Source organism: Natrix helvetica (assembly GCF_964273705.1).
Source record: "Natrix helvetica genome assembly, chromosome: 9".
Lineage (NCBI taxonomy): Eukaryota > Metazoa > Chordata > Lepidosauria > Squamata > Natricidae > Natrix > Natrix helvetica.
The window spans coordinates 10,014,454-10,029,198 of record NC_138560.1 but is presented as its reverse complement, the minus strand read 5'-3'; the positions used below and the strand labels follow the sequence as shown (position 1 = coordinate 10,029,198).

General features: G+C 46.4%; 2 protein-coding genes across 5 annotated transcripts in view; both read left to right on the top strand.

Moving 5' to 3' along the window:
* Positions 1–5,826, top strand: part of SCMH1 (Scm polycomb group protein homolog 1) — a 42,247-nt gene extending 36,421 nt beyond the window's left edge. For all 4 annotated transcript variants that reach the window (XM_081962309.1, XM_081962310.1, XM_081962308.1 and 1 more), the window contains 3 exons: positions 2,049–2,252; positions 3,090–3,232; positions 4,398–5,826. In XM_081962309.1, the coding sequence (XP_081818435.1) occupies positions 2,049–2,252; positions 3,090–3,232; positions 4,398–4,523 (473 nt within the window). In that variant the 3' untranslated portion in view covers positions 4,524–5,826. The remainder of the gene's footprint in view (positions 1–2,048; positions 2,253–3,089; positions 3,233–4,397) is intronic.
* Positions 5,827–9,044: 3,218 nt separating this feature from the next.
* On the top strand, positions 9,045–14,355 carry SLFNL1 (schlafen like 1; the record flags this gene model as incomplete). The annotated part of the gene is made up of 3 exons (XM_081961676.1): positions 9,045–9,485; positions 12,183–12,860; positions 14,233–14,355. The coding sequence occupies 3 exons, from the start codon at positions 9,045–9,047 to the stop codon at positions 14,353–14,355; spliced, it is 1,242 nt and encodes a 413-aa protein (XP_081817802.1).
* Between the last annotated feature and the right edge of the window lie 390 nt (positions 14,356–14,745).

The window sequence follows — 14,745 nt, the reverse complement described above, 5'->3', positions numbered from 1 at the left end:
GTGCCGGATTATTATCCTCCCTAATCATTGTGGATCGAAAAGAAAAAAGGGAAAGGGGCGCTTGTTTTGAAGCGCCCGCTCCCCTCCCTCCTCTCGGGCACTTCAAAACAAGCGCCCCTTTCCCTTTTTTCTTTTCGACCCACAATGATTAGGGAGGATCCTGAAGTCGGGCGGGGACGAGAAGCGAGGAGGCAGAAAAAGAAACGCAGGCTAAGGAGCTTCCCCCCCCCCCGCCCCCTCCCAGCAAAAATCTAACCGGGGAGCCGGGCAGTAGCAAATTAGCCAATTATGCGAGGAAAGCGAGGTCTGACCGGGTGGGCAGCGAAACTCCAGGGCTCTCTTCTAATTCCCCGTGAAAACTGTTGCCTCTGAAGCGTTTGCTCTGCTGTTTGAACCTTTAAGCGTCCCTTTCCTTTTTCTTTTTGTTGGCTTTGGGCTAACACAGGGGTCTGCAAAGTTGGCTGTTTTAAGACTGGTGGACTTCAATTCTCAGAATTCTGGGAATTGAAGTCCACCAGTCTTAAGAGCCAATTTTGCAGATCCCTGGGCTAATATGATTGATGCCCTTGGTGGACTTCAATTCTCAGAATTCTGGGAGTTGAAGTCCACAAGTCTTCAAGCTGTCAGGTTTGAAGACCCCTTGGGGTTTTTTTCCTAAAGGGTTAGGGATGCAAGGATCTTGTAACTTGACAGCTTTAAGACTTGCGTGCTTCAAATGCCAGAGTTTATTGAAACTAAAAACAGTGTACCATCCTATGTATTTTCGGTTTTAAAAATGTGGCTCTCAAAATAAATTTCAATCGTGGTTTTGGCGAGATTTGGCTCAGTTGAAAAAAAAGGTTGCCCACCACTGCTATATACCAAAGGGGAAATTTGTATGGACTGTGGCTTGTTCACTACGCTTAAAGGCTTATGGTGAGCAGCTCAAGATAGATGTGATTTGTTTTTGTTTTGTTTTTAAAAAGTGACTTGAACTTATCTCATTCGCTGAACCGTGAACATCCTCTGATGCCATTGGGTGACCAATGTGTGACGCTCTTTGGGGGATGTTTTAAATGTGATGTCATAGTTCAGCAGATCAAAATCTCACACTCAAAAGATGTGAGAGCTTGATGGCACATATAGTCCAGAAGCATTACTGGCACAAGCCGTTCTCCGCATCCTTCCATGTAGCATTGAACCAACAGCAGCACATAAGAAATGGCTGTTTGATGGAATTTGGCTTTGAATGTTTCACTGCTGGACTTCAGAGTTTTTGCAGAGTTTCTTCCTTAACCACAATTCTTACTTTCCTGCCGGAATGAAATGAGGAACAGATGCCAGAGAATGCTCCGTGTGTCTTCTGCCCAAGAGCTGGCACCCGAGTACAAAGAAAGCAGTACTATTTAGATGAAGAGATGTCTAGATAGCTTCCTATTTCAAAAGAAAAAGCAGAACCAAAATTCCTTGGTGCTTTGTTTTAATGCAGTCCTGCCATAACATGTCTAGGGAATGCTAAGATGGTCTCTTTTAGCAAGAAAAGGCTTGGCCTTTCCAGTGCATTGGCTGGTCAAAGAGATCTAAGGGGTTCTCCAGGAGGAACCTATGGACTGTTTTCCATGCAGAAGAACTTCTAAGACATGAAGAGAATGACTGCACTTGGTTACGTAGAGAGAATAGCAATACCACTTAAGACTTATATACCGCTTCACAGTGCTTTACAGCCCTCTCTAAGTGGTTTATAGTCAGCCCATTGCCCCCCAACAATTTTACCCACCTTGGAAGGATGAAGGGCTCAGTTCAACCTTGAGCCTGGTGAGATTCGAACTGCCAAATTGCAGGCAGCTGGCAGTCAGCAGAAGTAGCCTCCAATACTGCACCACCGCGGCGGCTTGGGAAATTATTTTGAAGAACTTGATACAAAGCGGTGAACATAATTCCTCCTTCCCAACTTTCTGAGTAAATTTGCTCCCTGTTATTGGCGTAACAATTCGAGACGTTTTATATACACAACAGCACCACAACAGCTGTTGCTTGCCTCTCTCTGAGCAGTTGCTTATGTCTTCCAGGGGAAACCTTTGTCTTGAACGACAGTCTCTCTGGAGCTCTGGAGCCTCGCTTGGACCCGATTGACTCCGCCTTGAACGCCGTTAGCATGTCCAGTCCCATTCGGAACTCAAGGGACTTCCGGCTTCAGGGATATCGGCACCTCCATCAGCCCTCCAGCCTCACCCAGTGCAGCACTCCTGCTGGGCACAGGCTGAGTGCTGGGGGTAAGAGACCTCAAAACCCTCCTTCTATGAAGCAATCTAGCTTTACCTTTGTCCTATTAACAGGGAGGCAGGGACTTCACGAAGCCTGGGCAGTAAGCGGCACTCCTGTTATCCCTTTAGAACAGGGGTGTCCAAACTTGGGAACTTTAAGACTTGTGGACTTCAACTCCCAGAATTCCCCAGCCAGCATAGCTGGCTGGGGAATTCTGGGAGTTGAAGTCCACAAGTCTTAAAGTTCCCAAGTTTGGACACCCCTGCTTTAGAAGCATTTGGTGCAAATACAGGCGGTCCCAGACTCACAACGGCTTGCTTAATGACTGTCAGAAGTTACAGTGGGACCCAAAAAGTGACGTAGGACTACTTTTCACACTTATGACCTTTGCAGCATCCCCGATGGTCATGTGATCAAAAGCCAGATGCTTGGCAACTGGACCCTTATTTATGACGACTGCAGTGTCCCAGGGTGACGTGACACCTCCCCCCCCCAATGAGCAAAGTCAATGGGGAAGCCACTTAATAACTGTGTCACTTAACTTGTCGACTGCAGCGATTCATTTAAGAAGCGTGGCAAGATCGATCGCAAAATGGGGCAAAACTCATTTAACAAGGGTCTCGCTCAGCAACAGAGCTAAGACCACAGTTCGGCTCCATTGTGGTCGTTTAAGTCGAGTAGTCCTCTTTCTACACAAATGATAAATGGGCCGTTCATTAGATTTGACAAGGGTTGTGGTTTTAAAAAGGTGTCACCAGAAACCGCTGTTCTATTTCAAAAGCTCAATAGTCCCTGAGCTTCTGCAGGACCCGGGTTTACTTGCATTTTTCCCACTGTGCCCTCAGGCTCTGACAGATACCTGAGTTCTCGAGACACTTCACGGTTGGGGACCCGGCATCCCTCTGCCTGGACGGTAGAAGACGTCATGCAGTTTATAAGAGACGCTGACCCCCAGCTGGGACCCCACGCAGATCTCTTCCGAAAACACGTAAATATGACTTCAGGGTCGCCTGACTTGGCCTGGGTAGTATTTTCTTCCTGGTGGAAGTGCTGCCCCCCGCCCCCAACATATGGTTCCTCCTGATGAGGCAGAATTTAACACATTATTAATAATTCTGTGGGGCTTTTCCTCCCTCCGAGAAGGTCAATATTGCTCAGTGACACACTGAGGAGGCAAAGCTTTGGTGCCTTTCAACAGTAAACGGGATTATTTGGGCAATGTTGTTGTTGTTGTTGTTGTTAGCTGTGAAGTCGTGTCCGACCCATCGCGACCCCATGGACAACGTTCCTCCAGGCCTTCCTGTCCTCTATCATCCCCCGGAGTCCATTTAAGCTCATGCCTGCTGCTTCAGTGACTCCATCGAGCCACCTCATTCTCTGTCGTCCCCTTCTTCTTTTGCCCTCCGTCTTCCCCAGCGTTAGGCTCTTCTCCAGTCAGATAGTCAGTGGGCAATGTAGGATGAATGCATCTGGCCATCAAACTTAGCATAAGAATTGAAGTGGGGCAGGGGTGTCAAACTCAAGGCCCGCGGGTGGATTTGGCCTACGGGGTTCTTAGGTCTGGCCCACAGGGCTGCCTTGGAAACCGCAAAGGACTGGTCCATGGTGCCTCAGGCAGAAAAAAAGGAGCTCAGCCCTCCTGTGCTCCGTTTTCACTGGCAGAGGACTCAGGGTACCACAGGCACCCCAACCCCCGACATGTGATGTCAAGCTGGCCACGCCCACCATGGCCCCCCGAGCGCCCCCCCCCGAACCCTGCAGCCCTCAATGAAATCGAATTTGACACCCCTGAAATAGAGAGAGGGACTAATTTCAGTGCAGATGTAAAGAGCTGCTCCCAGGAGCTTTACTTGAGAAGTCTTATAAAAAGGCTGAATTCCACTTTTAAAGACTTTCCCCCAAGTAGACTAAGAAAGAAGCCAAACCCTAAGCCTCTAATCTCCATGTAAAGCTGAGGCAAATGGAGGGGCTTTGATAAGTGTCACTCCTGATGTCAAGGCATGTGAAAGAACTTCCTTTTTCTATGCAAGCGGAGTTTCAGAACGAGGCAGCCCCGTCACGCATTATCCCAGAGATCAGCAAGCGCCCTAATCCAGCCTCTTACTTACTTCTGGCACAGCGCAAACCCGCCTCTTTCTTCTCTCTGCCTACAGGAGATTGACGGCAAGGCCTTGCTCTTGTTGCGTAGTGACATGATGATGAAGTACATGGGCTTGAAACTGGGGCCAGCGTTGAAACTCACCTACCACATCGATAAGTTGAAACAGGGCAAGTTCTGAAAAAAAGACCCTTCCTGGCACAATCATTGGCCCTCTCAGCTCTCCATGTAAGGCACGTAAAAAATACGTGTCTCCCTTCTGCAGCCACCGCGTCCACGGAATCCACTAGGACACCTTTCTTAGCCAGCAGGAGAAAGGTGACTTCCTGCAGGAGGAAGGTCCTAGGCATCCCAGGAATCATCGCACGAAGCTCCATGTGGACTCTCAACGTAAGGGAGACGTTTCCTCAGCTCTCCGCTGGTGGCTTCTGGGGACCGTAACTGATGGGGGCAAGGATGCCTCCGGTGGGTGGAGCTCTGGCGGGACCGCCCTTGCATTCGGTTCAGCCCGTTTGGCCCGTCTCTCTTAATCACACCCTCTTCTTTCGCTGCTCTCTCCGAGAAGCCTCTTCGTGCAACAGGAGGAGGACGCCAAGAGGTCACTTTTCTGTGCCCGGCAGAAGAGACTGATTAGAAGAAGCCACCTGAGGAGGACATGGGGCTGCTACACTACAGATGATGCACTCCCTTGGGTGCAGGGGTGGGGTGGGAGTTTTGGCAGGAGCCCTAACCAGCAAGATGTACTCCCTGCCTGCAGATCTCACTTCTTACTTCTCACTTGGTGCTGTTAATCTCTTCCTGTATTGAGGACTCAAGCTGTTTCACACACACACACACTGCTGGCTGATGGGCAGACAATTCTTTATATTTATTTTTGACGCAACGTTTGTGTTGTTTACCATTCCAGCACTACAGGTAAGCCCGGAGGGTGGGAGGCGTGTGGTCCTATACTGAAGTGGCACAGGGCATAACAACTAAGCAACACACACACACACACACCCCACTCCCCCTCACGCCTGCCCTCCATCTTGAAATTTTTCTACTTGCTCTTGAGATGACAACCATTTTAACTTTTCCTCCGGGGGAGTTCCACGTCTCCTCTTCTACCGTCTGGTACCATTTAATATACCTCCCACTTCACCCTGGCAGACTTTCCTAGATAGCTAGCTACCTACCTGGTGGGCACGTGGGATAGCAGAGAGATGCAGAAATGGGCTCCTTCCTTTTTCATGTTGCTCCACCAATTCCAGTAGGGAAACCTGAATAATCATACATGTATGCTGGAAAATAATGTATTTATTTTTATGGCACTTGAGTGGTTGGCCCCAATGTCCTGTAGTTAGAGAGGTTTTGCTGCTAGTAGGTGAGAAGAAGAGGAGGAGGAGGAGGAGGTTGTTAACCTGGTGCCCACAATTCTGCTTTTTCTCCAAGCCCTCCACTGAAGTGTGCTTTGTGTCTGGAAAGCAAGTATGTGATGCTTTTTTTTTTTTCAATTCCTCCACAATAATCACAGCAGCTTGTCCTTTAGGATGCAGACAAATGAATGCTAAGACTCCGTTGCCCACGGCTGTTCGCCTGCTCTGATTCCTGAACTGGGAAAAAGGGTTAGGCAAAGGTACAAGCCTTCCATAGCATTTCTTTCTGCCAAGTTACACACCCCGCCGCTCCTTCCCGGGGTCGCTTCTTTCTCTCCCAGGCACTTCCGGAAGAGGAATCTCCGCAGGCCAGGCCAGAAGGCAAGGCAAGAGGGCCCCTAAAACAAAGAATGAAAATTCACAGGCAATAAACCGATTCCAGAAAGGGGGATCCAGAAGTGACTTCAACGCGCTGGAATGGTGCGACTCGGCCACCCTCTTGGTTATCCAGGCCACCTTTTTTCTGCTATTACTGCCTGGTTGCAGAATACCGTTTCTGTAAGCACTGCCTACGGCAGGTAGCAGGAAGAATCCTGCCAATGTTCTTTTCTGCACTTACTCTGATGATTTTGTTTATAAATAAAATTTTAAAAAAAGATGACTCGAATGTTTCTGTTGGCCTCAAGTCAATCTCGTCAATCACGAGATGCTTCCAAGATCCGAGTTTCATAACACAGCCCAAATGAAGATTAAAGTTGCTTCAAAGGTGCTTTTTTTCCAGAGGCAACTGGACTTTCTGGGGTTTTTTTGAAGGCGTTTCTCATCCAAGGTTCAGAGCTGAAGAAGCTTCTTGGGTGGGAAGCGAAACGTCTTCAAAGAAAAACCAGAAAGTCCAGCTGCCTCTTGAAAAAAAGCACCTTTGGGATAACCATGACCTGGAGGACTTGAGAATCTCCACAGACATTTAAAGTTGCTTCAGGAAGCCAGTAATTTTCTAAAACAATTTTACTTGGATAACTGCAGATGGTCTGAGATTGGTGGGAATTATGGCTTTGTAGTTCTATCCCATGAACTTTCTGGACATACAAAATAAATTTATTTATTTAGAACAGGGATCCTCAAACTACGGCCCACGAGCTGGATACGGCCCACGGAAGCCATTCATCCGCCCCGCGTGGCACCACAAGGCCTCCCTACCTAGATCGGCCCACCTAGAAAGAGAGATTGAAACATACACAAACACACAAACAGAAGTCCCTCACACACACGTCCAAGGCAGCCACATCCCTGTTTTCCACCCCCAGGAGCGTAACAAACTTTAATTTGTATTGTTTAATGGACTGCTAAATTGACCATGACCACCCAGCCAGTCCGGGGCCCCAACAGTCTGAGGGACTGTGAATTGGCCCCCTGTTTAAAAAGTTTGGGGACCCCTGATTTAGAACATTTATTTAGCTGCCCATCTTATAACCAATTTGGGTGACTCCCAATGAGAATAATTACTGTCAGTTGCTCAGCGGCCATTTGAAGTTACAGCACCCGCCTCCCCCTCCAAAAACCCCTTACATCTGGACCCAAAATGCACGATCAGGTTGATCGCATTTTGGATACTCACCAACCAGACTGCATTTACAACTGTTTGCAGCCCTGTGTGATCATGTGGTCATAATTTACAACTTTCTTTCAGAAACCAGAGTTTAACGGCCAGTATCTAGCAACAAAAGCCCATGGCTAACACCATAAGACTGCTTAATGACTGGCAATTGCTTAATGGCCACAGTGGAAGCAATTTGTGATACAGGTTTGCTATACACCAGGGGTGTCAAACTCAAGGCCCGGGGGTCGGATCTGGCCCACGGAGCTGCCCTGAAAAACAATGAAGGGCCGGTTCCGGAGTGCCTCTGCCAGTGAAGATGGAGCGTGGAAGGGGGGCAGGCAGCCCTCTTGAGCTCCGTTTTCACTGGCAGAGGGTTGCTGGAGGCTGTCACAGGTGAAAACGGAGCTCCGGAGCCCGTTTTCACTGGCAGAGCTCTTTGCCACCACAGGCACCCCGATACGAGTGATGTTGAGCTGGCCATGCCCCCCGAGGTCAAACACAACCCCGATGCCCAAACAAAATTGAGTTTGACACCCCTGCTATACGCTGTTTAACCGCCTAAAGTAATACCAGTCTTAAAACTGGTTAGTTTCAATAGCAACGACTATAATTTTCCAATCGTTCCAAAATCTCTGTAAATTGATCTTTTTTTTAAAGAAGTTCAGACTGGAGCCAATAAAGGGCGTCTTTTTATATGGGGAAATGCTTCCTAACCATGTAGTCTACCATGGGCTCAAGCGAATATGTTAAGAATTGTCACAAGAACATCTATGACCTCATAATTTAAACTCTTAAAGAGAGACTTGGAATATATGGCTGAGAAATAGCATGGTTAGCAGTAGCACAATTTTTGAACAAACCTGGAGCTAATAAGAAATGTATGAGACCCAACTCCTTGTAGGGCACAAGGATGTGAAACTCGAGGTAAGACAAAAGTTTGTATAGCTTTGGATGGAGTGTCAAGTTACCTGTGCTACAAGTTTAGTAATAGAAGCAATAACTAGCTTGTGTTCATTTTTGCCATCTATTCAGCCCATTTCATTAATGTTATCTTTCCATCTCTTTCCATTGACTATCGTCACAGCAGGCTTCTGACATTTGGCCATGATGAGGTATGGTAAACATGGGGTGGACACAGGTGTTCTGACTTAGGCTTCCTTAACAAGCATGAAGAGCAAGGCTTGGCAAACAGTCTTTCAGAGGAATATTTATCAACACAAACCTTATCTCCACGCCCAACCAGTCGCATGATTACCGAGTCCCGCCTACTCAGCTGGCCATTAGGGCAGAGAACCGGTTGCTAAATTATTTGAATCCCACCACTGCATAAATCTAATATCTGAATCTTCATTATATGATCTATTAAGTCAAATCTGATTGTAAGCTTTCATACTCTGTTGTTTTAAAGGTAGCTGCTAAGTAACTGCCAGCAGCAATCTCCTATGACCAGATTACAATTAACACCCACACTCCATTTCTCCTACATGACATTTTTTGCGTGGGGGGGTTGTTTCTCCCATAAGCTTGGATCTCCATACAGAGATTTTGTGTCCGTGATCCTTTGTAAGAGCCAAATGCTGTTTCTATTTCACAGAAGGAAGCCATAAAAGAAGAGGTCATTCTTGAATCATGTACTACTGATACCTTCAAGCAAGACCCATGTAGAATGACCTAATGAGCTCTTCTGTGCTCCATCTAGCAGCCCCCGAGAAATACAACCCAATGCAAACCTACCTTTAAGGTCTCAAAAATGGAAACAGGCGTAATTCCAGAAATCGTAGTAGAAGCCGTACAAGTAGCCGGCAACGTAAATCAGGTTCCAGAGGCAGCTTTGGAAGAAGCAAAAGCTGAAGATGATGATCATTCTGGTCAGATCCAAACCTATTTCCTTTACATTGGAAACTTAAACCCCAAACATTCCAGTGAAGATCTTGGCAATATGTTGAAGGACATCCTCGGGATGGCAAGTGCCACGCTCCAAAAATACGATATTGAAGTGATCAAGAAACGTAAGCAGGCCTTCGCTTTTGTTCAGGTGGCCACAGAAATCAGCCTGGAGCAAGTCCTCAAACAACTGCTCCTAGCTTCGGAGGCCGAACACAACCTCTCCAAAGAGCTTGTGCAGAAGGGGAAAAATCTTGTGGTGGGACAAGGCAAAAAGCCTGCATCTGCTACCAAAACTAGCAGAGAGGTAAGGTGCCAGAAAGCTAAGTCTTCTGTTACACTAGGGCAGGGGTCAGCATCCTACGGCTCTGGAGCCACATGTGGCTCTTTCATCCCTCTGCTGCAGCTCCCCATCACCGGTCAGTTCCACAATTGATTAGGGTTAGGGTTAGGGCTTTTGGTTAGGACAGGTAGAAGAAAAAGGACACCGTGTTAGAAGAAGACTATGGCAGGGGAACCGGACTTCCAGTTGGCACAGAAAAAAGGATGCCACACCAGGAGGAGACTCTATGGTAGGGGGAGCCAGACTTCCGGTTGGTAGAGGATAAAGGACGCCGTGCTAGGAGGAGACTCTATGGTGGGGGGAACTGGACGTCCAATTGGAAGAGGAAAAAGGATGCCACGCTAGGAGGAAACACTATTGTGGGGGAACCAGACTTCTGGTTGGCAGAGGAAAAAGGATGGCACACTAGGAGGAGACTCAATGGTGGGGGAACCGGACTTCCGGTTGGCTCCAGAATTGGACGGGGGGATTTCGGTTAGGACTTTTGTGGCTCTTGGAGTGTTTAAGGCTGCTGACCCCTGTACTAGGGATTCCATTTTGAAAAAGCAGGATAGCTGTTATATGCTAAAGTCTTGAGAATATATAAGAGCTTCTCACCTATGCAACACCGGGAAGACAGGAATCAAGAATCACCCAAACTGCAATAGCCAGATCATTCTTGTACTTAAAATACCTGTACAAACTTCCATTTAATATCAGGTTGCATTCTCGAAGCAGGCCAGAACAGTGGAGAAGTCAAAGTCCACTGGTTAACCGCTACTTAAAAGTTCTCAGAATCCTCCCCTTATCCAAGCACACTAGGAGAAAGATACACTACATGCGCAGGAAGCAAAGTGCATGAACTGTACGCCTTCTGCTTGCTTTGTCTCCCTTGCAAGGAAATAAATAACAATGTTTTCCTTGCACCACAATAGCAAGGAGAAGCTTGGCTATTCTAATAAGGGATTTATTCCTTGCCACGTAACCCCCTTTCTCTCTCAGCAAAAGGATAGCACCCAATCTGGTTCACCATGACATAACAGAGACCACCTTCATGTATTACAAAATATTTCTTAGCACATCTAGATTTTTTTCCATATTCCTTTAAAATAGTATTAAAGCAGAATAATCTAATTGGTTGCCCACCATGCACTAAAATAAGCATGCCATGGTAAATCTAGGCATGTTTGGCAGACAGTACATTTTGCAGTAATTGTTTTTTTTTTTTAATTGCAAAAGATTGGGGATTTAGCATCTGCTTGGATCCAGCTACCTCCTCTCAAGTCTAACACCACCATTCTGTGTTCCCTTAAGCAAGGTTTAATTTGCAGCAGGCAGGGTAAACTCAGCTTTTAAGTCTCACTTCAAATGGATTTAATACAGAATAATTTGTTCTTTGGAGACGTTGGTTCCCTTTGGCTAAATAACTCCCAAGTTATTGCAATAAGCTTCAGGGCACATTGATGCCAACAGACAATAAGAAATGTAGACAAATATAGTCACAATTATCATTTCAAACTGACTTTTATATAAGCCTCACCCTCAATGTGGTACATCATTTATACACCATCTAAATATATTGGATTGCCACACCAATAATTGCTGAACCCTATAGCTCTAGGAGGCTAAGACACTGAGCTTGTCAATCAGAAAGATCGGCAGTTTGAATCCCTAGCGCCGCGTAATGGAGTGAGCTCCCGTTACTTGTCCCAGCTTCTGCCAACCTAGCAGCTCGAAAGCATGTAAAAATGCAAGTAGAAAAATAGGAGCCACCTTTGGTGGGAAGGTAACAGCGTTCCATGGGCCTTCAGCATTTAGTCATATGACCGTGGAGATGTCTTTGGACAGCGATGGCTCTTTGGCTTTGAAAAGGAGATGAGTACCGCCCCCTAGAGTTGGGAACGATTAGCACATATGTGCAAGGAGAACCTTTACCTTTACGTTATACATAGCTCTAGGGAACTTAGGTTTTTTTGAAGGGAAGCCCCTATTAGCCACAAAGTTTGGGGGAAATATGTCCATGGCATAATAGGATGCAGGGCCAATTACGATTCCTCCACAGAGACCCAAAGCATCCTATGTGCTATACATATTAACAATTGGCTATTTTAAACCAACAAAGGAGACAAACTCAGTATAGATCTTGAATTATAAGGTCGTCCCTGGTTTCAGAATTTTCAGCAATGACAACCATTCAGTATCCATGGAGATTCTCAGTCATCCAGGTCATGGTTGCCTCAAAGGTGTTTTTTCAAAAGGCAACTGGACTTTGTTTTTTTCTGTGAAGACGTTTTGCTTCTCATCCAAGGAGCTTTTTTAGTTCTGAAAAAGCTTGGATGAGAAGTGAAAGCTCTCCCAGGGAAAACAAAAGAAAGTCCAGTTGCCTTTTGAAAAAGCAGTCAGCTTTTAGAATTCAAAAACAATCATCGCTTAAAGACCAATAAAATTCTTTAATAATAATAAAAAAAAAAACAATCATCGCCACTGCTTAATCCCTTCCTTCCCTGTTTAAACACCAATGTTTGTATATAAAGCACAACAGGAAATATTGGGTCTATGCGGGTATGTAATTTTTATCGCAATTGCTCAACCAAAACAGGAACCTACATTTTTGCAGAGCCGCAAGCCCTTTTACTGGTGACATTTGATTATACGCTTGAATTTTACTCATCATGCCTACAGAGTGATTCCATGGGAAGCAGATCAGATGTTCTCCTAGGAGGGCCGCCAGGGCCCGAGTCAAGGAAGCAACCGCCCAATGACAACACAGCTAGGCCCATCAGGAAAAGCCTTCATTACCCTTGGAGACTGGTCGACTGGCCAGTGACTTTCCTGAACAGCACCCGCTCAGACAGTGCCATTGTCCATAAAGAGATTGTTGGGAGAGAATGTCTATTCTACGGCGCTTTCATTGGTGGGGAGACGCGGAATGTGGAATTTAAGCAAGGGAGCAGAGAATACCTGAGCACAACGCTGAAGCATCATTTGCGGAAGTACATCTGTGGTTTTCTCAACAGCGAAGGGGGCAGCCTCTTTGTGGGGGTTGAGGACAACGGCTTGGTGTGCGGCGTCAAATGCGACCACAAGGAAGAGGACAGAATCCGCCTGCTGACAGATTCCCTTTTAAAAACCTTCAAGCCCCAGGTTTTCCCCACCGCCTACACGCTGAGCTTCATCCCAGTGGTCAAAACAGAAGAGACGGGCATCTTCCTCAAAGTCATCCGGCTGAGCGTCCATCCTCCCAAGCCGCACGCAGAGCCTCTCCTGTACGAGACAGACCAGGGGGAGGTGTACCTGAGGCGAGATGGCAGCATCCAAGGACCCCTCTCTGGAAGCGCTATCCAAGAGTGGTGCCGGCAGGTAACCTTCGGATTTCGCCCTTCTTGTATACGGCGCTTGGGGGACGCACAAACTAAATTCTAGCTGTCACACAAAGAAGTAAGTTTGACAGTGCCATCCAATATGCAATGGCAGCAGCGCTTAGACTTATATACCGCTTCACAATGCTTCACAGCCTTCTCTAAGCGGTTTATAGAGTTCAGCCTATGGCCCCCAGGAATCTGGGTCCTCATTTTACCCCCCTCAGAACGATGGAAGGTTGAATCACCCTTGAGCCTGGTGAGATTCGAACTGCCAAAGTGCAGGCAGCAAAAGTACCCTACAGTACTGCACTCTAACCACTGCGCCACCACGGCTCATAAGAAATGGCTTCCAGTTCTCTAAATATATAAAATTGGGGGGGGGGGGTTGGGGGTGGAGGTTTCTATCAGAATTGATGCTTTTCCTCAGGAATAAATACTTTCGTATTTTCGAAAAGCAAGTTTAAAGCTCCCGGAGGCCATTTGGAAGAAAGCAGTTTTATCTTACTGCTAAATCCTTTCAAATTAAAATCAGAGGTAGAGTTTAGGCATTGATGACCATTGCGTCAAGTCTTCTCTCTAGCAACCCAACGAAAATGTCCAAGGCAAAAAAATAATAATAATTCTGCAACAGTCCTGTGCTTTTAAGTGAACTACCTGAGACTTCTCAGGAGACAACTGAATCAAAAACTGCTGGTGACCTTCTACCGCTGCACCAGAGAGCGCATTTTAACTTACTGCATCTGTGCATGGTTGGCCAATTGCACAGTGGCAGATAGGACAGCACTCCAAACGATTAACATGGTTGCCCTCTCCCCTCTTTGGAAGAGCTTTATAGCTTCCGCTGCCTTCAGAAAGTTCAAAACATTCTTAAAGATCCATCTCATCCTGAGCACCCTTTTTTTTTTTTTGAACTATTACCATCTGGCAGACGGTACAGGGCAATAGAAACAAGGACAAATAGGCTGAAATACAGCTTCTATCCCAGGGCAATAACTATATTGAATTCTACTGTCTAGTGCAATATTAATTCAATATCAGGGGTTTTCAATTCATTTGTATAGCATGTGAAGGATGTATTTTATTTTTATAGTTATAATGTACACTGAAGATGGCATTTAATCTCGTTGCATGAGGTGCAATGACCATAAAGTAACCAACCTCCTGCAGAATAAAGATGAAGGTGTTCCAATATAGCTAAGACATTGCTCCCTGCAAGAAACAAGGGCAAGCTCGACCATCCCCTTAACTTTTAAGGAGACTGCCTGGCTTTCCTTATGCCATCGCCAGAGTCCACCTTGCAAAATGGGGGGGGGGTTGGGGCCACCGCTATTATGGGGAAGGGAATGACCATGACTTTGTAAATTTCCCAGAAATGGACAGAGGAAATCAAGAAGCTGGATGTGAAAATGGGCGACTTGCTGAAGGAGAAAGAAAACCTGCAACAGCAGGTACGTTCACAGAATAACAGCCCGAAATGCTGCGTCATCTTGTAACGTTATGCCATGCCGTCCATAATCAACTGGAGGACAGCTACATACCTGGGCAGTTAAAAGCTTGGATCTACCTGCGGTCGTCTTGTGCCAGGAGTATGGTGGCCATGATTAGGCCCGGCTTTTGCTCTTTACAATACATGGAGTATCCTATTGCAACCAACATTGGAGAAAGCGATTTTTCCCTCCTCTCTGTGTGTATGTGGGTGTGTTATCAAACCAGTCAGGTTGGTGAAAATGATGGAAATCACCTTTTGCACATGCACGGTTGTGCATCAATACATTGCAGATGACACCAAGCTGGCAGGAATAGCCAAGACTTCCAGGAGACAGGCTTAAGGTACAGAAGGATCGTGACAAACTTGAACACTGGGCACTATCTAATAAAATGAA